Below are 22,509 nucleotides of genomic sequence, written 5' to 3'. Positions count from 1 at the left end.
CTGACTAGTACAGTGAAGTCGTCATTGTTCACACATGCTCATTCCAGTCCACTCTCCTTGGCCGGCAGGATACATCGATGTTTTGCAAACCATTCTCGTTATAGTAACAATGGCTGGGCTTTTTCTGGACAGACCTCATATACTCAATTTGTGTACATTCTTGTGTAGCATGTTAATCTACCATTCCATAGATTTTACCTTCTCTTTCTCTCCATGCTACATAAAAATAATTGAAAAATATTTAAGATAGGCAGATTCTTATTAATATTAGCTAGTTTAATGTCTCCTGTTCCTTTTTAACATATGTGGAAGACTTTGCCAGTTTCTCTTCCTCTTCTGGCTGGTAAGTCAGATACAGGTTGTGATTGCATAGGCAGACATTTAGAGGGCAGCCTTGGAGCATAATTATATTAAAATGTGATATAGTCCTGGCCAGGTACCTCAGTAGGTTAGAGCATTGTCCCGATATGGCAAGGTTGAGGGTTTGATCCCCACTCAGGGCACGTACAAGAATCAACCAACAAATGCATAAATAGGTGGAACAACAAGGTTGATGTTTCTCTCTCTGTCTCCCTTTCTCTTTAGAATCATCATTTTTTAAAAAATGATATGAAGGACATTCACTCTCAAAAAGAAAATGATAGAATTCTTTCATTTCTGTACAGATTGCCAAATTTGAAAGTCAAAAGGTCTCAGAAATCAGTAGTAGAAAAGACTTTTCTTACTTATCTCCCCAGATTATTACATTAAATGGGTGAAAATAATAACTGAAGAAAAGCCAACCAGGGTAACTTCAACATGGGCTTTTCATTCCAAACAGATTACATCTTTTACTTTTATTTTTTAAATATAAAGTAATATATTTTAGAAAGAACAGGATACTTAAGTTATATAATAAACACAATGAAACACTTTTGAGGAAATTTTTATATGGCATAAAATTTCCATGACTATAATACAAATTCAATTAATAACCTCAGAATAACTAATCTTATACCATAGAATGTGATGCCAAATTTAAAAACTCAATATTGGATCCTAGGGTTTTTTTTTTTTTACTTTATTGGGGTGAGAACTGATTAACTAAACTGAATAGATTTCAAGTGTACAGTTGGAAACATCATCACCAAACAGGTTTTAGATGCAGACAGTTGAAGAATGAGTTTGCTTGAGTGTTTCTTATAGAAAAAGTAAAACATAAAACATAAGAATTAGAAAAAATTAAAATGCCACAAAACACCAAAAATTAAGCGGGTGTGGCCTTGAATTCCTTTCTTTTATACAGAGTGGAAAGTAGGCCACAGTGGACACGGCAGCATTCCATTCTTTATTTTGATGCCATGGTCTTTTCTTCCCTTTTCTATCCTAATTGTCAAATTGGCAATGTTTTTATAACTTAGGGTTTTTTTCAACAGGGGTTAGCTACTTTATTCCTATTATTATTATTTCTGGCCCCTGCATTGGCCTCCTTATTGTTCCTTGCCCAAGCCAGACATACCTCTTTCTGCCTGGGGCATTTATACAGTATGTTCCCTCTTCATGTATTTTTTTTCCTCCAGAAATTCTTGTAGTTTCCTATCTGATGCTTCACAGTTTTGTTCTAATGTCATCTGACCGCCCTACTTAAAAATGCAAACAACATTCCATCTCCTTTTCACATTTTTTAAAAAAAATTTTAAATTATAGTTGGCATACAATATTTGTTTCATGCGCACACTAAGTTTTTACAGTGGAGTAAAAACAGCCATGCTGATTTAGACACTGCACAACCATTGAGACTACTTGGCCTATTTCAGCAAACTGATTTGACATTTAAAGGTCACATGGCATAGCTTGATGTATAGTTGCAGTGACTTAACCACACTCCCTCCTTTTCCATTCTGTATACACAAATAGCAAAATCCCTGGCTGAAAAGAAAAATCAGAGTTATTTGTACTTTATTCCCTTGCTGATTGGAAGGCTTGGGGTTTTGCATCTGTAAAGCACATGTGGCCCTTGGTCTGTGTCCTGTCGTGTGAGCATGAATGAGCACACAGTCCCCAGGCACCAGGCTCCGGGGCAGGTGGGACCCACCCACCCCCATCTAGCCTGAGGCTTTCTGAAGGAAAGTCACACACATAATTGAAGTATATGCTGCCTCTTTCTGAAGAACTCCAAATTGTTTATAACCCAAATCTCATATTCAGTCCCTGTAAGTTTTATCAATACATAGGATAAATTTGGATACAAGAAATTAAGGCTTTGAATATTTTACACTTCAGACTAAAATCTCGGTGTATAGTCAATAACAAAGCAAACTGAATTTTTCTGTTTCCATGAAGTCATTTACCAAATGAAACCTGAAAGTCTTGAATGAAAAGGAAATGTTCTTTACTGTCTTTTAATTATATTACAAGTGCACTCCACACTCTAAGGATCAGTACTGTGAAGGGTCACACAGTAAAATTTTCTAAGTTTTGTGGGCTACAAACTGTCTCTGTTGCCTCTTCTTCTTTTTTATTGTTTTATAGCATTTTAAAAATGTAAAAAGAATTTTTTTATTACTAAAGCCATACAAAAACAGGCCGTGCGTTGCTATTTGTCCCACTGTTCCCTAATTTTCCAACTCTTGTTCTAAATTGAGATGGGAATTAAATTAAAATCCTTGTATGAATGTTTTTATATTGCCTACCACCAACCCATCTAATTACTCTCCACTGCCAGGGATGTTCCTGTTCATAATTAGTGAACTCATATGCCACTGATATTGAACTTAATCATCTCCATACCCTATGACAATCTGTGCTTCCCCTAACTTTAACACTGAGGATAATTACATTTACCTGCTCAATGGCAGAATTCACTGATGGTCTGTTGAGTCTTTGATGACAGACACTCACTCTACCTTGTCCCATTCTGTATCCTCAACACCTAACAAACTCCCATCTCTAAGTATTCAATTCAGCCAACATGCTTTGACTGAATGATTAATTGACAGTTAATCCAGTCCTGTGAATCAGCTGGACTAAAGGAGGAATGACTGAGTGCCAGATCAAAATAGCCACTGCCAGGAAGATCACTGAGCCAATGTCTAGCTAATGTGTAAGCAAATATCACAAATAATTCAGGCCAACATTACCTATAATAAAGTATATTTCTATACTTTTCAATACATATCCTGTTCTTAGAGAAAAAACTGGAATGGTTACATGATGAAAAAAGTATCAGTTCTTTTTCCTCAGTTAAGATAAACAATATTTTAAGGTTGCTCCATTAATTCCAAGTTTATTGGATACACATCAAGCAGCCAATGCTGAACAGGAATGAAAGTTGTAGATTTGCTTGCAAAATCAGGAGAATTTGAGCTGCCATCTCACCTCCCTGCCTCATTCTAAGCATCGATCATCCATGGTTTATTGAATTACTGTTGGGTGGGTGAATAAGAAGTTGGCAGATTTCATAGTCTAAAAAACATAGATTTCCAATTCATTCTCTTATGAATTTTCTGTACCTAATTAGGCATGTGACTTTTGAAGACTTGCTCTCATATTCCAAACATAATAGTATATAATAAACATACCAGTTGAGTTCTTTGAGAACTGAGGCTTACATTTGGAACCACTGAATGGTCTATTTTGGATAAGTTTTCTTTTGGAGCGGTCTTTCCAAAGTAAAATATTTTGAAGGAATTAAGTTGGTGTAATTTTACAGTGACCAGTTAACAACATTTAAAGTACTTGGTTTAAATCTTCTCTTTAATATGCATTTTCTTCTTTTTAAATAAGATTTAGAAATTAAAGCTTTACTTAAGCTAAATTTGCCAGTACTCTTATTGGAAACAGGCAGCTGTTTCAAATAGTTGGACAATTTGTACAATATTAGAAGATGGCTTCTTTGCAATATTTGTAATGTGATTTTCTTTGGGTATAATTAAGATAATATGCTTAAAAATGTCAGTGATTTTCCTTCTTTTAAACAGGATTTCATTTCAGGTGGATCAAGGAGTGAACGTTGTGATATTGTTTCCAATTTAATAAGCAAAGGATGTTCGATTGATTCAATAGAATACCCATCTGTGCACGTAATGCCAAGTGAAAATGAAATTAATACCCAGGTGACACCAGGAGAAGTGTTGGTCCAGCTGCGTCCAGGTTTGGTGATTTCCAAATAAATCTATGATAATTTTTTAATTTGAAATTGCCTTTAGTTTTATTTGCTCATATTTAATATTTTGTGGCAGGCAACATTGTTGTAGTGAAAATAAAAGTAGGCTCAGAATCAAGAAATCAGAATTCTAGTCTTTACTGTGCCTACAGTTTGCCAGCTGTGTGGCCTCAGACATTCTCTGCAAACCTGACCACACTGTGTTATAATAATGTGTTATTGGACTTGATCACGTTGTAGTGTAATTGTGTTCCTGCTCTACTGTGAGCTCTGGAACAAAGAGAACATATTTTATTCCACTCTGTCTCTCCAATGCTTAGCAGAGTGCTGGCATACAGTAAGCATTCTATAAGTACTTGTTGAATTTATTAGTGGAGTAATTAATTAGTAAGAGATGTGAATTAAACTAAGTCCTTAGAACCTTTGTGACACAAAAATTACAATTCAAAATTGTCATAATAACTTGAGGAGCTTTGTCATGACCCCTGAGATTAATGCACACTTTTCCTCCCATAATTATTTTGTACTTTCCCTTTCATCACATTGTATTCCAGAGTTTAGCATATGTAGTAGGCCACTAGAAACAATTAATTTTCCTCCAGTGCTAGAGAACCCCAGTGTGCGACCTCATATGGCAAGATAAGTTCAGGTGCACAGGGATGCATCACTCAATTAAATGCATTTAGTTTTAACCAGTGTGCAAGTACCTTCAAGCCTTCATTATTTCAGTCTGGGTGATCTTGTCATTAAATTCTTAAATAACCATTATTGACATACAACCTCCTTACTCCAAAGCCAAGAGTGGCTTAAATAAGAAATTTATTTTCTCATAGTTCTGGAGGCTAGGAAGTCCAAGACCAAGGTACTGGGTGGTTCTGTTCCTGAAGAGGAAGAGGGAGTGGCTGGGAGAGAGACAGAGACAGAGAAAGAGCTCTCTGGTGTGTCTTCTTATTAAGGGCACTAATCCCATCATAAGAGGCCCACCCTCATGATGTCATCTAACCTAATTAGCTGCCAAAGCCCAATCTTCAAACACCACCATATTGTAGGTAAGGGCTTCAATATGTAAATGGAGAGACACAATTCAGTCCATAGCACTTACTATATATAACAATATTTTCAAAGGCCATAAAATACTTTCAGAAATTAGTCATATTTTAGGTAAGAAAACTGAATTCTAAAAAACGCTTTTATAGGCCAATATCTCTGAGCACTGCGCCATAAAATTTATAATCAATACAAGAGGATGAACAAATATTAAATAACAGAGAAACTAAGAAAAGCTTCTCCTAAATAAATTCTGTCGCCAAGAATAAATCACAATTGTAGTCACAGAATATTTAATAATAGCAATAATAACACCAACACATATCAAAATATATGGGATGTGACTATAGTTGCTCTCAGGAAAATTCAAACTTTAAATGCTTTTATTATTAAAGAAGAATGAACAAAAATTAACTAAGTATCCTAATAAAAATATAGGAACAACAAAAACAAAGTTACTATAAGAAACCAAGAAGGAATTCATAAGTTAAGAATGAAACAAAATTAATGAAATGTAAAATAGAAATAAAAAAGTAAAATCAATGTAAATCCAAGCACTGGTTCTTTGTAAAGCCCCATCAAATAAATAAATTGTTAGCAAATCTAATTAAGAAAAGAGGACAAAAAGCAAATAAACTAATTATACAGACTATAACCAGAGAAATAACGGGGACAAAATACTTTAAGAAAATATTAAACATAAAATTCTATGGTAAAAATGTATAAATCTTGATGACATAGATAATTGTATAGAAAAATATATGATTAAAAATTGACTCAACAAAGGGGAAACCCTAGCAAATCTAAGAAGTTAAGAAGATATCAGATGTTAGTACACATGAAGCCTGTATGTTATTTACATCTAATTAATGACTATATCCTTAAAAATCTTTTTAAAAAATATTTGAAAATTTGAAATTATTAATACAAGGTACATTTTTATGAGTTTGTTACATTTACATTTATACACTTAAATGAATTCAGCTTATTCCTTTTTGTAGATATGATGTAGGTGAATCCTCCCAAGACTATACATCAACACTGAAAAACTTGGAAAACTGTTTCAGTACTGTTTCCACAGTGATTGTAACGATAATGACAGCAATGACAGCGACGATAATGAGGCAGGAGAAAAACTGACAGATTTGACAGATAATGGGGAGGTAGCACCCTCAGGGGTCGGTGACTGGTGATGAGCGTGGTGCACCTGGGCTCTGGCTCCAGTAGCTAGGTGAGATGGGGAAGGCTACCCTCTGAGGAGGGCATGGCCAGGAGTTCAGATTGAGACTATGGAAGTTGAGGCAGTGACTTCTCTGTATGAGGCTGAAGTTCAGGGCAGAGACACAGGCTGGAGATGGAGACACAAGAGATGTCAACATGATATGGTCAGTGAAGGCCGTGTGCGTGAGATCATGGGTAGGAGAAGAGTGAAAAGAGAAATGCTTTAATGTCTATGTCAATCATTATGGGGCTTGATTTTATTCAATTTCCTCTACTGTTTGAGTTTATATATGCAAATTAGTATAAGTGATATGTGTAAGTCATCTTTCCAACATAGCTATGACAAAACTATATTTTATAATCTACATTTATAGCAAATAGTCATTAAATTAGATTTATTTAGCTCACCTAAACAATGCACTGTGACATCAAACACATGCCAGCTTTTGGGTATGATATAAAAAGCTTGTTGTACCAGCTCCAGATACAGAGGAACATTGCCCCTCATGGTGTACAATAGAAGTCTTTTCCAATACAATCCATATTAGACTTGAGGGTTTGATAAAATGCATACCTAAGTGTAAAATGTATTTATCCCCTAATTGATTTTTATGTATTTCATTTAGTTATAGATAATCACTGTATTCTTTTCTGATAAAAATTCATAACTTTCAACGTAGCATCTATTAAGAATTTTTTTTAATTTCCATGGATATTTTTATTCCTTCATATATTGACTAAATTTTTAAAAGAATGTCAGTAAACGTATATAATAATAAATATTTAAAATGAGATTTTAAAATGACATTGTCTTTTACATTTCACATCTTAAACTATACAGTTGTGTTATTTTACCTATCGATCTTCTGGAACAATAATAACAGCAGTAGGGTACTGATCCCAGTTGATGTTCCCTAAGAAGTGACATTAAATCTTTGGGGAGACAGGAGACAGGAGAGAATCTCTAATTCTGCTTCAGAGTAACACAATGTATATGAGAAGGATTAATATAATCTATACTTCACTAATTCAAAGAATATTTCAAATTTGATTCATTTTAATGTTGAAAAGAAAAAAGGCTCATATTTAGTGTGGCTTAATTTGAAATAAAAGATTCTTCAGGTATTCTTTTTAAATTAAAGTTTTTTCAAAAACATAAAAACATAGAAATTATGCATTTCCCCCACAACAAATCTTCAGAATTGTGTTGGAGTCTGTGCCTGGCTATTCCAACCAGTCTCATCCTTGGGAAGTCTCCTACCCCAGCCCAAGTACAATTCATAGTAATTGGCTGCTCTTTCTTCCTGCTACACTTTTACACATTCTGTTATGGTTTCTCAATTTCATCTAACACAGAACATTTTTAAATTAGCTTTATTAATGTCCAGTCGCATTTGTTGCAGCCAGTACTTCAGAGATGTTCACACCATTATCTGAGTTGTTTCAAAATCATTCTAACAACTTTTAATTAATTCTTTGGGCTATTCAAACCAATACTGGCAATAGCTCTAAGTAGGTCTCAACTTTCCTCCAAGTCCTCTTTTTTATTCTGTGTAATAGACTCACTTCTTCCCTTTGAAGTTAATTGAAGGAAACAAGGATCTGAGCCTTTAGAATCTCAAAAGGTATGAGGATGAAGCTTTCCTGGAGATAATAGTATACATGTTAGCACAAACATTTGGGGGCTAGATGATACTCTTTTCCTCTTAAAGAGAGACACTATTTAAGTTTCCCCTGAACTGTGGGAAAGAAATCATGGATATTAGCTTCTTTCTGTTATAAATATGTGGCCTTTTGAAAGGCTATGTAAAAATGTGCTTCAAATACTGCCTAGTTAAACATTTATGAGTGGCTATGCATTTAACAAACCCAGAGGCTTCAGAGATGAATAAACAGTTCTTACCCTAATGTTGCTTAGAATCTAGTAATAGTAATGGTGGTAATTACTAACACTGAGTGAGACCAGGATTTGCCTGCTCATCTATGAGCAGCTGGTGTGTGCTGAGGGCCCTTGTGTGGCTGGCATTTGGTTGGAGCTCCCTGAATAGTTTCGGCCACAGACTCTGCCTGTTGGCTAAGATAACTAACAATGTAACAACCTGCAAAATATGTGTAACTGGTTTATTTTGCTGTGGCTCTATAAAAACAAATAGCCATTCATCTTTAGACAGAGCCATGATAAACTGCAATGATCTACCAAGATGAAAATACCACGTGGCCAGTGCCTAAGGCCTTCAGCCGTATGTCCAAGTCAATGATTAAAAAACATCTACACAATTTGTTTTTAAAAAAAATCTCTCAGTTCTGACCCACACATTAAAGTTCCAGCTCCTCCTCATGAACCACTCTCCCCAATTTTACTCCACTTCTATTTTTCACCGATCCGGCCCTGTCTGCCAGATTCTATCATTCTCCTGAATTGAAATTCTCTGCTCAGGCTGCAGGACTCTTCCAGATGGGCAGGCTTTTTCGCCAGGTACCCAAAAAGCAGAGCCTCCTCCATGGAAGGAGTGGGAGGGTTGGCTGGGCCGGGCAGCGCATGCTAATTTCTCCTCCCAAACTCTTGGGCCGAAAAATTTGGAGTATTACAGTAAAGGGGTTTCCTGCACTTATTGGCAAGTTAGGGATGAGTAAATAGCCCCTTTATCCCATAACTATTCTGTATCAGAAAAAAAAAAACTACTGTTTTTCATTCATTCCTTCTTCTGGCTGAAAAACATCTGAATTGTGAAATAATTTAAGAGAAAATATTGCTACTTGTAAGCACATTAAGACTGAAAATATGATTTGATAGATTAGAGGATTCCTTTAATAGGTAGATCTGGCTACCAAAAGTGTATACAGTATGCAAATTAAAATTTGTGTTTAAACAAATATTTGGTATTCATTAAAAGTTTTTCCACTCAAGATATTCTCTATGGACAAATGATGACTTGCAAAACATTTGCTTTATTATTTACAAAAGTAAAAATCACCAAGTATTTAAATTGATAACTTTTCACCATCTCCTTCAAAAACTGAAATACCGAGCTGCTAGGTCTGCAGGGTGGTCGTTGGGCAGTGCCCACGATTCTCTGCGTGGTGACGCTCTTCTCAGCGACTTCCCTTCCACTGTGATGCCTCCTCAGCAGGTGTTTGTAGAACCCAGTGTGCATTGGACAAACGCCGTCCCCTACACTGCCCAGGTCCTCGATGTGGCCCTGCGGGGCACTCTTACTTAGACGGCTGTCTCACTCCTTCTCACAACTGACTGCTGAGAGGAATCTCATCATGTAATTCTTGATGAGGTGCTAATTATTTTGAATAGCTTAATGGACTTCTCAGTAGTAACAGAGTTTTCATAGCTCCTGTGTAAACATGCCTTAACCCAAAAGAATGAATTTATACCTGCATCCAATAAGAGGCAATTTTTCTTAAGATACCGTTCTGGTTTTCTTGAAACCTGAAAGCCAGCTTCACACAAACACAGCCGCCTACTCTCTGGTGAGACAGAATGCTGCTCGCTGTCTCCTGCTGTGCTTTTCTCCATACTTAGAAATACATGTTCACATGGTAATAAATGCATTCCCTAGTACATTTATATTGAGCTTGCCCATTTGCTGTTATTTCTATCTGCCCTATAGAATTGTGGGAAATGCACTGTAGAAGTTGGAAACTCATAATTTTGATGGTTTTCAAGTTGCCTTAAAATTATTCCAGAATATTCCAAATTTCACTTACTATACACAAATCTATGATAATTGTTCAATATCTAAACTATATCTGATTCATTGACAGCTTATCCTGAGATATTTAAAATAAATACATGATGTCTGTCTTTCTTTGAACTAGGAGCTGAAGCTAATTTTATGCTGAAAATTCATCCCCTAAAGAAATACCCTGTGGATCTTTATTACCTGGTTGATGTCTCAGCATCGATGCACAATAATATTGAAAAATTAAATTCTGTCGGAAATGATTTATCTAGGAAAATGGCATTTTTCTCCCGTGACTTCCGTCTTGGATTTGGCTCATACGTTGACAAAACAGTTTCACCATACATTAGCATCCACCCAGAAAGGATTCATAATCAATGCAGGTACCTTGTGTTTGAGGCGGATTTCATAATGCTAAATGAAATTTTTTCTTATAAAATCTCACTTTGGTTTTATGTAAAGGAATTACTAAATTTTATATTTCTGTTTTATTAAATGAGAAGTAAAAATATTTGGAGGGGAAGTATGTTCTTATCTGAAAGTGTCTGAGGTTATCTGTAGCTTGGGCTTTTTTATTTTATATTTCTTTAAAATACCATTCACTTTTTGTACCCCCCAAAACACAAATAATTTGAGTACTTTTGGACAAGCTTCCAATAATTAGGCTCCCATGTTTATAAATACCTCTTTGAAACTTCTGTGTTTCTCCTTTTTGATGGCTTCAAATTTGTTGAATAAGGTTTGTCAAATTTATAGTATGAACATTGGCAGTACTGCATCTTCCCATTACTGTGTTGTGACCGTTTATAATTTTGTTGCTTAAGATGTGACTTCACAGAAAGCTCAGCTCGCACTTGGAGGGTAGGTCAAAAGATGAGAGTCTGCTTGCTAGAAAGAGCCCTTTTTCATATCATTTCGGAAGTCTAATTTTAAATAGTACGGGCCCCACTCTGAAACAAAAACTGACTTTAAAAATACAAGTTTCTCACACAATATTGTAATTAGCCTGTTGAATTTTCAGAGAGAGATATAAATCTTTAGTTATTCTTTAATAAAGCTGTTCATTTTAACATCTCCATACTTCCATAAATTGCCCAAATCACTTTACAGTACACACTCTAATTTCCCAAAACAACTCTGCTGCAGTGGGGCGGGACTGAAACATCTGCCTCCCCCCATGAGGATGCGCCTGAGGAATGATTCTCTGTGGAACGTCATGGAATTCTCAAAGCAATTTTAATGAGCTTTGACAGTTCACCAGTAATTGCATACCAAGCGTCACTTTTTTTTTAACTTTAATTTTTTATTGTTATTCAATTACAGTTGTGTGCCTTTTCTCCCCATCCCTCCACCCCACCCCAGCCAAACCCCCCTCCCTCCCCCACCTCCACCCTCCCCCTTGATTTTGTCCATGTGTCCTTTACAGTACTTCCTATAATCCCCTCTCCTCCCTGTCCCCTCCCCACTCCCCCCTGTCCATTGTTAGATTGTTCTTAACTTCAATGTCTCTGGTTATATTTTGTTTCCTTTTCTTTTTTCTATTTATTATGTTCCAGTTAAAGGTGAGATCAAATAGCACAATATGTTAAAATAATCTAACAATACTATGTATACAATTTTACTAAATTCCTAAAAACATTTCCCAAGATGTGCTTTTCAGCTGCTTCATGGTCAAATGTGATAGGAAACCACTACAAATTCTTATCCCTTCTTAAAAATTGATATGTTAGGGAAATAAAATCCCTTTGGCGTCCTGTATTATATAAGAAACATGTTTAATCTTCATTTTTTGAACACAAAACTGCTGTGTTCCTCTTTCCTAGTTGCCAAGAAATATTCACCAATATTGAACTTTTCTCTGACTTTAGAAAGTAGATTCTCTCTAATAAAATTTCCTTGGCAAAAAAATAAAACAAAACCAAAAGCTGTATCACCTTCTCACACCAACCACACGACTTTACTGTGAGTAGTATTTTGGCTCTTTGAAGGGAGCGTAGCGAAGCAGAATCCGCATTTCTTCTGTCCCCACACAGTGACTACAACTTAGACTGCATGCCTCCCCACGGATACATCCACGTGCTGTCTTTGACGGAGAACATCACTGAGTTTGAAAAAGCAGTTCACAGACAGAAGATCTCTGGCAATATAGATACGCCCGAAGGAGGTTTCGACGCTATGCTCCAGGCCGCTGTCTGTGAGGTACGAAGCTTCACACCACTGAGTGTTTGCTCCAAAGTAAAACTCCCCAAGAAGTCAGGTTTCCTATTTTATTTTTGATTTACGGATTGAAAATGGCATTGAAGAATGGTTTCTACCTCTTATTCGTCACCAGTGCTACTCATTTTTTTGGTATGTGTTCAGGACAGAGAGGCTAAATTTGGGGTAGGCTATAAATAGGAAAAGATAAAAGGGAACGAATAACTTACGCACTCTGCAAATGCTTTCCAAAAGGGCTGCTCTTTTCACTCACCACCAAGGAAGAACCAGAAAGTGCCTGTTGTCCTCATCACGTGATGTGGGTGCTCTGCACTTCTTTAACATGGCTTGCTCTTCCTCTGGGGGGACCCCGCACATCTCTAGGCCAGAGCTAGTGTGGGCAAATGGCTGCGGTAAAATAGAGAACATACAAATAAAAGTTACTTCTGTTTATGAAGCAGCATTGTATTTATGCACATCATTCTAGCCTGACGCAATGTTTGTGCACTTGGACTTAATGTTTACTTAAGATAAAGACCACAATACAGATCCATGTTATTGTACAAGGTCTAATTACATGTTTATTCTAAGAGTCACATTGGATGGAGAAAAGAAGCTAAAAGATTGCTGCTGGTGATGACAGATCAGACATCTCATCTTGCTCTCGATAGCAAATTGGCAGGCATCGTGGTGCCAAATGACGGAAACTGCCACCTGAAAAACAACGTCTACGTCAGATCAACAAGCATGGTAATTAACGCAGCTGCTGCCTCTTCGTTGTTGTGACTCTTGGTTGAAGTATAAGTTTAAATGGGCAATTCAAGCTATTCTTGTACCAAGAAATGACCTCAGTGAGCATCATACGTAGTCAGGACAAGCCATGAGAGACAAGTTCTGGAACAATGAAATCTATAAATACTAGTCAATAAAATATAAAGCTGAAATACTTTGACAGTATCTAGCAGCTGACTTTCTGATATGCTACAAAGCACTTTATAACTTATGAAAGCAAAAATGATAGAAGAGCTTACTTTTTGTGCAACTGAAGGACTGTATAAGGGAAATGTGTGTGTGTATAATAAATGTATACATTATACATGTGTGTATATTACATATAATGCACACATATATATAATGTATATATGCACATTTAATATATATATTTGGCTTAATATTATACATGTTTGGCTTAATATATATATATATGTTTGGCTTAATATAAATAAACTAGTTCTGCAGGGTTATTTGTAGAACTAGTCTATTTAAATACATATTATCTAAATATATATTAAGGATTGGTAAAAAAAGTGCATTTGGCCTGAGGAAACCTCACAGTGTACAGATAGAATCTAAGTAGAGACAAGGAAAAAAATAGTAAAAAGGCCAGCTTTCAGTAAGTATTCTGCGCATCAGTTCTTCCCTGTGAAGCTTATCTATGTTCAGGGGTTCTTTTTTATTTTTTTGAATTCAGCGAATACCGGGATTGCTTCCTAAGGATGTTTCAGCTCTGAGTCATATATTTACATATACTCTTCTAGTACCATATATTTCCCAGAATTATCTACTCTACATGTAGAAAATTGACAGATATTTTCACATTCACCCAAATGTTGGAACAGAAACTTCCAAACTTTTCCAGATCTTTGCACCCTAGTGTGTCAGGAATTTTTTTTCCTTGGCTCCCCTAGGCCAAAACAAAAACAAAACAAAACAAAAACAAAAATCTGACAATTCTGTTTATTAAGTAGTCAGGTCCAAATAACTTAATTATTTATGTTGTAAAACTTAACAGCCAGTTAAAAAATAATATACATCATGAATCACATATACATATATTTTTTAAGTTATTCATGGGAACTTCCAAGCCTTGGAATCAGATTCAACATCACCACCCTCATTTCCTGTTTCACACTGATTTTCATCCTGTCCAGCTTTGTAAAGGCTTGATGTCCTCCAAAGGAACCGAGCCAAATGTAGTCTTAAAACTATGAACTACCTCCAGGCACCTGAGAGAAGCCAAGGACCTCTGTGTTTCCCTTGAAATTTTAAGACATTTTGAGGCACCCTGGTGAGTGGACTGCAGTGTTCCAAGGTACCTCATGCCCAGTTTGGGAACTGCAATATTAAAAGCATATAAATTATGCTGAACTGTGTGGTATTCCCACGACTAAAATTTAAATTGATTAAATTTAGTTCATCTGAACACGGTGCCAGACATATTGAAAGTCTAGAGGAGCAACTGCACTCACATAAAACAAGTTCAATCCTCGGTTAGTTTAGTCTCTTGAAAGCAACCTCAATTTTAAAGATTTTAAAAGTTAACTAGAGTTTGAATTAAAAAATTTAGGATTGGGCATTATTCCCCCTGTGTCTTTTCCCTTTGTTAATTCTCTTTCACTCGGCCACATTTCACTTTGGTAGATCCATCCACTTCAATTTAGTCATTTCTTATCTTTCCTTCCTTCTAGTTAACCTCTTGTAATCTGTGATAGAGTCTGAATGTATTTACTGGGGAGTGGAGGAGGAGACAAGAGGAATTATTTTGTTGTGAGACAAAAGGAAGCTTTTATTAAGGAAAAATAATAATCACATTATTCTCAAATTGCACTGCATTACTCGTCTGAAGTTTGGCCAAGTCCCTGAAGTCATGTCTCCATAATTGTATTTTCGAGGGTGCTGCTGCTCATCTAGAAAGGATTCCTTAAAGCAAAGAAATGCTCTCATAATTTTCGACCTACGCCATGCCATGTAAACTTAGGGAAATAAATTCTAATCTTGTGGAACTTTACAAAGTATTGGGGCAGGCTCCTATGAGATCAGGAATTTGTATATTCTATCATGAACTTCATTTGCCTCCTTCAACATTGTTCCACCTACTTAAAAGGATGCACATTCCATGTGTCACTGACATGTACTGAGTAAAAAAAAAAACCAAAAACCAAAAAACGAGTAGTGTATTTGTTAATATCTTAGAAAATACTTTTATCTCATTTTAGGTCTGTTTCAAGGGATCCTCTTCCTAAGAATTCTCATCCCCTTCATTTCTAGGACACTGGCCTAAAATAAAAGTTGAAGCATTTTGACTGACCCCTTGAGTGTGCATTTATAACACAATGTATAATACCATGATGTACTATTGCTTTAGATGCAAAGCTACCCTGAACCTGACTCCACGCACATGTACTGTTCATTTTAAAATGACCTCCATCCTCTCCTATTTGGCCATTATAGAGAAATGTTAAAAGGTATAAGACAAGCAATCAAACACTTTGCTTCCTGAATTTATCTCGGCCAGCCATACCCATAATGTTGAATGCCATCTGAGTTTCTTGGTCCAAGATTCTGGTTGGTTTATTTATAGAAGGAAATAACTGATAAAAAGACTTTTTATATGTTAAATTACCTGGGCCAGAGCTCTGCTGCTCATATACATAGCTATTTCAATGTGACCTCCAAACTAAAAACAACGACCTTGTTTTGAATATTTACTAATCAAAACCACGGCAGCAAACACTGTGTACAGAATCCAATTTATCTCACAACAACTATTTAGGGCGGTCATAATTGTTTTTTCCAAACACAAAACTAATGGTAGAAGAATTGAGCTGACTAAGGAGAGACAGATAAAAAGTTAAAAAGGTAACAAAGCTGCGGCTCAGTCCAGCTCAATCTTATAATATTAAAATCTGTATTCTTAACCACTTTGCCACAGTGTCTCAGGGGAAAAGCAGAACTAGTGCAATTTTTGCTCTTTCTGGTTGCAGTCTTACTTATGGAAGAAATAAAGCACATAATTTGGTTTACATAAATTACAAAACAAGATACAATTTAAAGGAGTTTATAGTTACATGTTATTATAGTATTTTATATGGCAAATGATGATACTGTTAAATAAATTCCATTTTCCACAACTTTTTTCTCCCAAGTGCTGCAATGAAAAACTAGAGTAGTAATGTAATTTTATAATTTATTCAGTAATAATGGCAGTTTAAAATATAGTTTTCTTTTGCAAATGGTAGATGTTACTATAAAAACTGTTAATGGTGTAGAAGATAGGTTATTAATACTAAGGGTCTGGAATTTCTCCCTGTCTTCCCACCCACCACCTCCAGGGTAAATCCCAACCTCACACAGAGTCCTCACAATCACTCACCCTACCCATGGCAGAGGCCAAGAATAACACCAGGGTCTCCAGTAACAATAGAAGGGGGCTGAGGAACAAGCATCTGGAATAGGCACACAGGCCATACAATGAACCCTTATTAGTGGGATTTTTAAATGTTGCTATGACTCTCAGTCCTGGATGGAGAGATGCAAACAGGCAAGATTGCACCATAATTTTCTCCATCGTATTTAGTTGCTTAGGTTTGGTGTTTCTTTCTCTACTCAGTCTTCTTTTTTTCTGTGCCTCGTCACATTGTAGTCAGCGTTTCTCCATCCCTCCTATCATATAGCTCATCACAATTTCCTTATTTCTGGCTTCACTGTTTATTCCTTCTCACTTGGATAGAGTAGCTGCCGAACTGATCACCACTGTAGAGGACTCAAGCTGAATTGCAGAAGGCATGTTAGGCACCACTCAAGAGTTTTGCTTCCTTATGGGTAAAAAATGTGAATATTCTGCCTCTGACTTTTCATGCAACTTTGTTTAACATGCTCTTGATTTATAGGAAGTCATTTAGAAAGCTTTCTCTTTACCATGTACCTCAACAATTTGAAATTATATTAGATTTTTCCAGGACTGCAGATGAGAAAGAGAGCTTGAGAAGATATTTTGCTAATTTAATCTATAACTTTGCTACCTGAGGGGGCAGGGCACCTTTCATAAAGTTATTATATCTATCTCTGTTTTATTCTTTCCTGATTAGGCTATTTCTGATATTTTGCTATATCTCCTGATATCAGATGACATTCTGTGTAAGGATACAATTTTAATCTTTTAATAAAGAGACAATTATTTTGCTCTGTGACTAAGCAATAGCCTCTTCAACTTCAGAAAATGTTAAATGTCTCTTTTTTTCTGCGTCTTGGCTTCTTTGTTCCAGACACATTTTTATTTTATCAATAAAATTACTAATTCACTGAGCAGTTATTTTGAGCTGGGCACCATACTAATCATATGCTTCTATTATCTTATTCAGGCTTCAACACAACCTTTTATAGTTGAGGAAACTGAAACTTAGAGGCATCAGGTAATTTTATGCAAGGTGGCGGAGCTTATGCAAGGTGGCGGAGCTACTACAAATATCTGAGTCGAGACCCACACCTAAGCTCTCTAACACCAGAATCCACTGACGTGCATTCAACCTGATGCTGTGCTGGCTGCCTCCATTTATTGCCATTGACCCTGACCTAGGTCTCCTGCCAGACCCTCAGCATACCTCAGCTCATTAGATCTCCATATCAGCTTGGCCTGACAGGCATCATCATACCCATCCACAATAAATAAAGTGGGGAGGAAGAAGAAATATCTTTCCCAGGGTACCCGATTTGCAGACTTCGGGCTTGCTCCATATGCCTCAATCTTAATACTAACTCTTATTAGTATTAAGTACAGCCACACATCAGAAGACCAGTGAATGCAAGAGACCACACTGAAAGGAGCTATCATGGAAGTCATTTTTTAAAATATTTTAAGCACTTTCAACTCTGAAGATTCTTCCTAAATGTTTTAAACACTTGAAAAAGATGTACTTCCTAAGCCCAAATTTATAGTGTTCCTAATTTTGCATAATACTGAATCCTATAGCTAGTAAAAAAGAAAATCTAGAACAACCCCAGACCTGCTACCTGTTGTCATAGACTAAGGCTTAACAGCACAATAGTTATTTAACGTCAAGTAGAGAAGCCACCTAAGTCAAAACAATCATTTTAAGGGAAAAAAAATAAATGTTAGTAGATATTTAGTCTCAGAATCATTAACAGTAATTCTAACTTGGCCAAACTAAAGCACATAATAAAAATTTTAACCTTATTTTCTGATTTTTACTTTATTTTTCTCTGCTTAACAGTGCATAAAAATACAACTTTTTAAATTAATTAATGAGATAAGATCAGTTTACAGTGTTAGCACTTTTGGGCTTTAGGAACATGCAAAATCGGGAAAATAAAGGAAATGTCACCCAGGCAGAATGCACCTAAAAATGTTTAAGCCCATGTGTACTTGTTTTTTAAAACACTGTTATGACTTTTAAAACCAACACAATGTTGTCTGATATCAGCTGCTCTTTGAAGGATCTGTTTTAAATTGTAAATGTCATGCGAGCAAGACTGACCTCAATAACTTCAAGTGAGACCTAATTTGAATGCTTTTCATGGTAGCAGTAAAATAGCCAGGAAATGATTTCTGAAAACGATATTTAGTTTATTTTTTTTAAGTCAAAGCAAAAGTTGCACCCAGAATCGCCTGGGCCAGGCTTAGACCAGCACAGCTTTTATTGATATAATGGCTCTGACGCTGAGAACAAATAATGGTTTGCTAAAGCGACACAATGAAAACAAAATTTGATGAAAATATTTATGAAATGGGATGTTCCAATTAAATGATGTGTTTCAGTTCATATTTAAGCACAGGACTTTTTATGACCACTCCCACTGATCGAAAAGCTTGCAGAAATGATCAGTCCCTGCCCCTCACTTCGGTAACTAAGATATCATGGTTACCATTGATACTGTGTTAGGCAGAAGCCACACACTCACACACTTCAGAGGCAAGGCACTAAGGGCAAATAAGTCAGGCAAGTCAAATAAAGCATATGCAAGAGCCCAACCTCTAGCCTTTAGTAATGGCCTCCAAGTGCATTATATTAAGTCTTTTGTTGAAAGTCATCTTCTGTTAGGCAGTCCTATGGTGCTTGTCCCTTACGTTTACGTAACACCACCCAGCAACCCAGTGAGGTGTAGATACTGCTATCGCCTCCCTTTTATACATGGGAAAATAGAAACACTAAAGGGAGCAGGAACTTGTGTGTGGTCACACGGCCCTACGGAGTACTGCCAATGGTAAATGCCAAGCAGGGTGACATCAGGCTGTGAGCTCCTACTCACCACTAATCTAAGCTTAGTAATTACAGAGTGGTAAGTAAAGCCTTCACACATGCTAACACATTTACCCCCCACCAGCACTCTGAGAGGTCGATACCAGTATTTGTACCTATTTTATACATATGGAAGCTGGGTCGCAGAGGGGTTGAAACAGCTGGCCAGTGTTACATAGCTAGTGATTGCAGAGCCGCCGGGAGTTGAGGTCCCAAGTGGTCTGTGTCCGGAGCCCCTGCTCTTTGTATGGTTCTCAACTGGAGCGATTTTGCCCCCCAGAGGACATTTCAGTGTCCAGAGTGATTTTGGCTGTTACAACTGGCGGAAGGGGGAGAAACTGGAATCTAGTATCCAGAGACTAGGGATGTTACTAAATATCCCACTACATAGGACAGGCCCACCCACCCGCAACACAGAACACCGGGCTCTCAAACGTCTGTAGTGTCACTGATAAGAAATCCTGATCTAAGCGATTACTGCTGTGTAGTTGTGCACATAGAAAACAGGCTGAAAACACATAAAGCCTTCAACTCTAAATAAATCTGGTATTAGATTGCCTACATGCTATTTGTCTCTTTCCTCTGAAAAGTGAACTATAAAAAAATAATCCAGAAAACTGAATACTTTAATGAAGACATTGGGATTTTTTTGCATATTATGATATTCAATACTACAAATTCTATATTATTTTACAAAATATTTTTATGACCCTCACTTTTATGAAGTCTTACAATCTTAAACATTTCTTTTTTGCCACTACATATGCACATTATTAAAATTCTCCCATACATTTCTACACAGTTATCACTTTAACCAAAATTGCTTTCAATGAATCTTTCTTAAACCTCTTCCCTTCGGACATTTTTAAGTTATTTCCCACAAGTCACAGCGAAGGTGTTGGTGAAGAAGAAAAATGTGAAAGGAATCCTTTTGCCCTTAATTACATAGCAGCTGTCTTGGCACACTGCTTCCCCTTCTTCCTGGAATGCCTGTTATCTCTATTAATTATTTTCAGAGTTTAGAGAAACAATATGTAATGGGTTAGACAAAAGGGGAGTTAGGGATGAGGAGCAGTGACGTCACCAGAACAGCTGGCTGAGAGGGAGTGTTCCTGCTAGTGAGATACATAAAAGATAAAATACTTAAGGGATAATGTGCTTCACCGGGGAAAGGGGAAGGGGTTTCAACAATGGTCATTAATCCACAGCTCTCCTGTCAACGTGGTTTATTTAAACATCTGTTAAACATTTGTAAATTTAACAAATCTGCGTCAAGGTACTTGGAATTTTCTTTAAAACAGATGTCTTTCTATGGTTCAAAAAAATGTGTTCTTTTAAGCTTAAAAATCCACTGGCCATTTTTTTTTAATGAGCTTCTGACTAAACTAGAACTTTCTAGATTTAAAATTGTGTACTTTTGGTCAATGTGACTTCCTGTTTTTGAAAGGGGAAAGAGATTAAGAAGTCTCCAAAAGCTGCTTACATCTTGGACTGTTATTTAAATATTGATTTTATGTGAGTTAAGTATAAGCTCGTTAAAAACATACGGATTAAATTATCCTTACAATATGAATGGTTTGAAAAATTAAGAAGAGGGAATGCTTGGCAAATTGTGATTATTTTTTGTAAAAGCAAAGATATTTGAAAAGCAGTTGCCATTAAAAAATACTTCAGATACAGCTAGATGCACCCTTCCCTACTTGTTCTCTTTAATTTGCTAGCATCATGCGAGCTGTCATAAATCTGTTTTAAGAGTATACATATTATTAGGAACAAGGAATAAGAATTTATCTGGTAGAATTTATACTTGGGGGATTATTTGTCTATTACTTTAAAATTATATTTTAAGAATTGCTCTGGGCAAAAGGTTTCTTATGGAAATCCATGTGGTAATATTTTTTAAACTTCTTAACTTCTTTAAACTTCATAAATTGGTTTCATATCACATTTAAATGCAGGTCATAAAATTTTTATTTGCTTAGACCACAGCAATTATAGATTATATAAAATTAAAGCATATTTGTTATGGTTATTTTCTTAGTCCATTTGGGCTACTATAACCAAAAAACCCCATAAACTGGGTGTCTTATAAACAACAGATATTTATTCCTCACAGTTCTGGAGGTTGGGAAGTTCAAGAACAAGGCACTGGCAGATTCAGGGCCTGGTTGGAGCCCACTTTCGGTTTCACAGATGACACGTTCTAGCTGTAACTCACTTGTGGATGGGGTGAGGGAGCTTCTTCCACTGGTCCTCTTGTATAAGGGAACTAATCCATTCATGAAGCCTCCTCCTTAATGACCTAATCATCTCCCCAAGGCCCACCTCCTAATATCATCACCTTGGTGGTTAGGATTTCAACATACAAATTTGGGGAGGGGGACACATTCAGATCATAGCAGTTGCTCATGTTAGTGATAATATTTCTAAGCACAAGGCTATCTCTTATATCTTGTATATAAATTTAATATCTGGGTCACAGAACTTAGGCTAATAAGCAAAACTAATAAAATTAGCTCTTTAATAAGTTCACATATTTGCCAAAATTCAGAAATGTTAGACAAGATGGTTTAGCAAAATTTCCCTGAAGAAAACAATTAGCATTGGAGGGTGGAAAGCGGAGTAAAAAGTGCAGAGTAATTTGAACTTGAATCACATGATACTAATTAGGCTCAGTATGGCCTTTGGCTAACATAACCAGGCACCAAGGGACAGGTGGCAACCAGTGAAGGTAAAGTTTGACGTCACCCCTTGCAGAGGTATCTAGTATGAAGCTGTTATACGAGATCATTAGTTTTTTCTAGAAGAGCACTTATAGAAAGAAAAAATAGCAAGTACAGTATCTAACTTTGTAACGTTAGATACAGCAATTTCCAAGTTGTCAGACTTCGCATACTTACTAAATTTTATTATCCTTCTACTCATCCCAGGCTTTTTCACTACCACAAAGAATGTCACAGTTGGCTCTACATCAGCTTTATTTATCAAAGTGAAACAGACTTTAAAAATGTTCATCTATATGACAAAAGGTTAAGCAGGTAGTAACTTGAGAGATCTACAACCTACACCTTGTATCAGCTGGGGGAAGTAAAAATCACCATCATTGATATTAATTTCGAGCACCTGCCCCATGCAAGAAACTGCACTAAGTTGTTCACATACTAATGTT

The 22,509-nt window shown here is 36.3% G+C and overlaps 1 protein-coding gene across 4 annotated transcripts in view; it reads left to right on the top strand.

The window, feature by feature from the left end:
- Positions 1-22,509, top strand: part of ITGB8 (integrin subunit beta 8) — a 79,038-nt gene that overhangs the window by 32,988 nt on the left and 23,541 nt on the right. For 2 of the 4 annotated variants that reach the window (XM_045197302.2, XM_045197301.2), the window contains exons 3-6: positions 3,973-4,131; positions 10,244-10,490; positions 12,141-12,306; positions 12,895-13,053. In XM_045197302.2, the coding sequence (XP_045053237.2) occupies positions 3,973-4,131; positions 10,244-10,490; positions 12,141-12,306; positions 12,895-13,053 (731 nt within the window). Of the gene's footprint in view, positions 1-3,959; positions 4,132-10,243; positions 10,491-12,140; positions 12,307-12,894; positions 13,054-22,509 lie in introns of all 4 variants that reach the window. The other 2 variants (XM_053927263.1, XM_024562877.3) reach the window with 1 other exon arrangement.

This window comes from Desmodus rotundus, chromosome 6 (assembly GCF_022682495.2).
Source record: "Desmodus rotundus isolate HL8 chromosome 6, HLdesRot8A.1, whole genome shotgun sequence".
Taxonomy (NCBI): Eukaryota; Metazoa; Chordata; class Mammalia; order Chiroptera; family Phyllostomidae; genus Desmodus; species Desmodus rotundus.
Note: the sequence above shows the minus strand (reverse complement) of the source record. Positions and strands in the feature narration are given on the sequence as shown.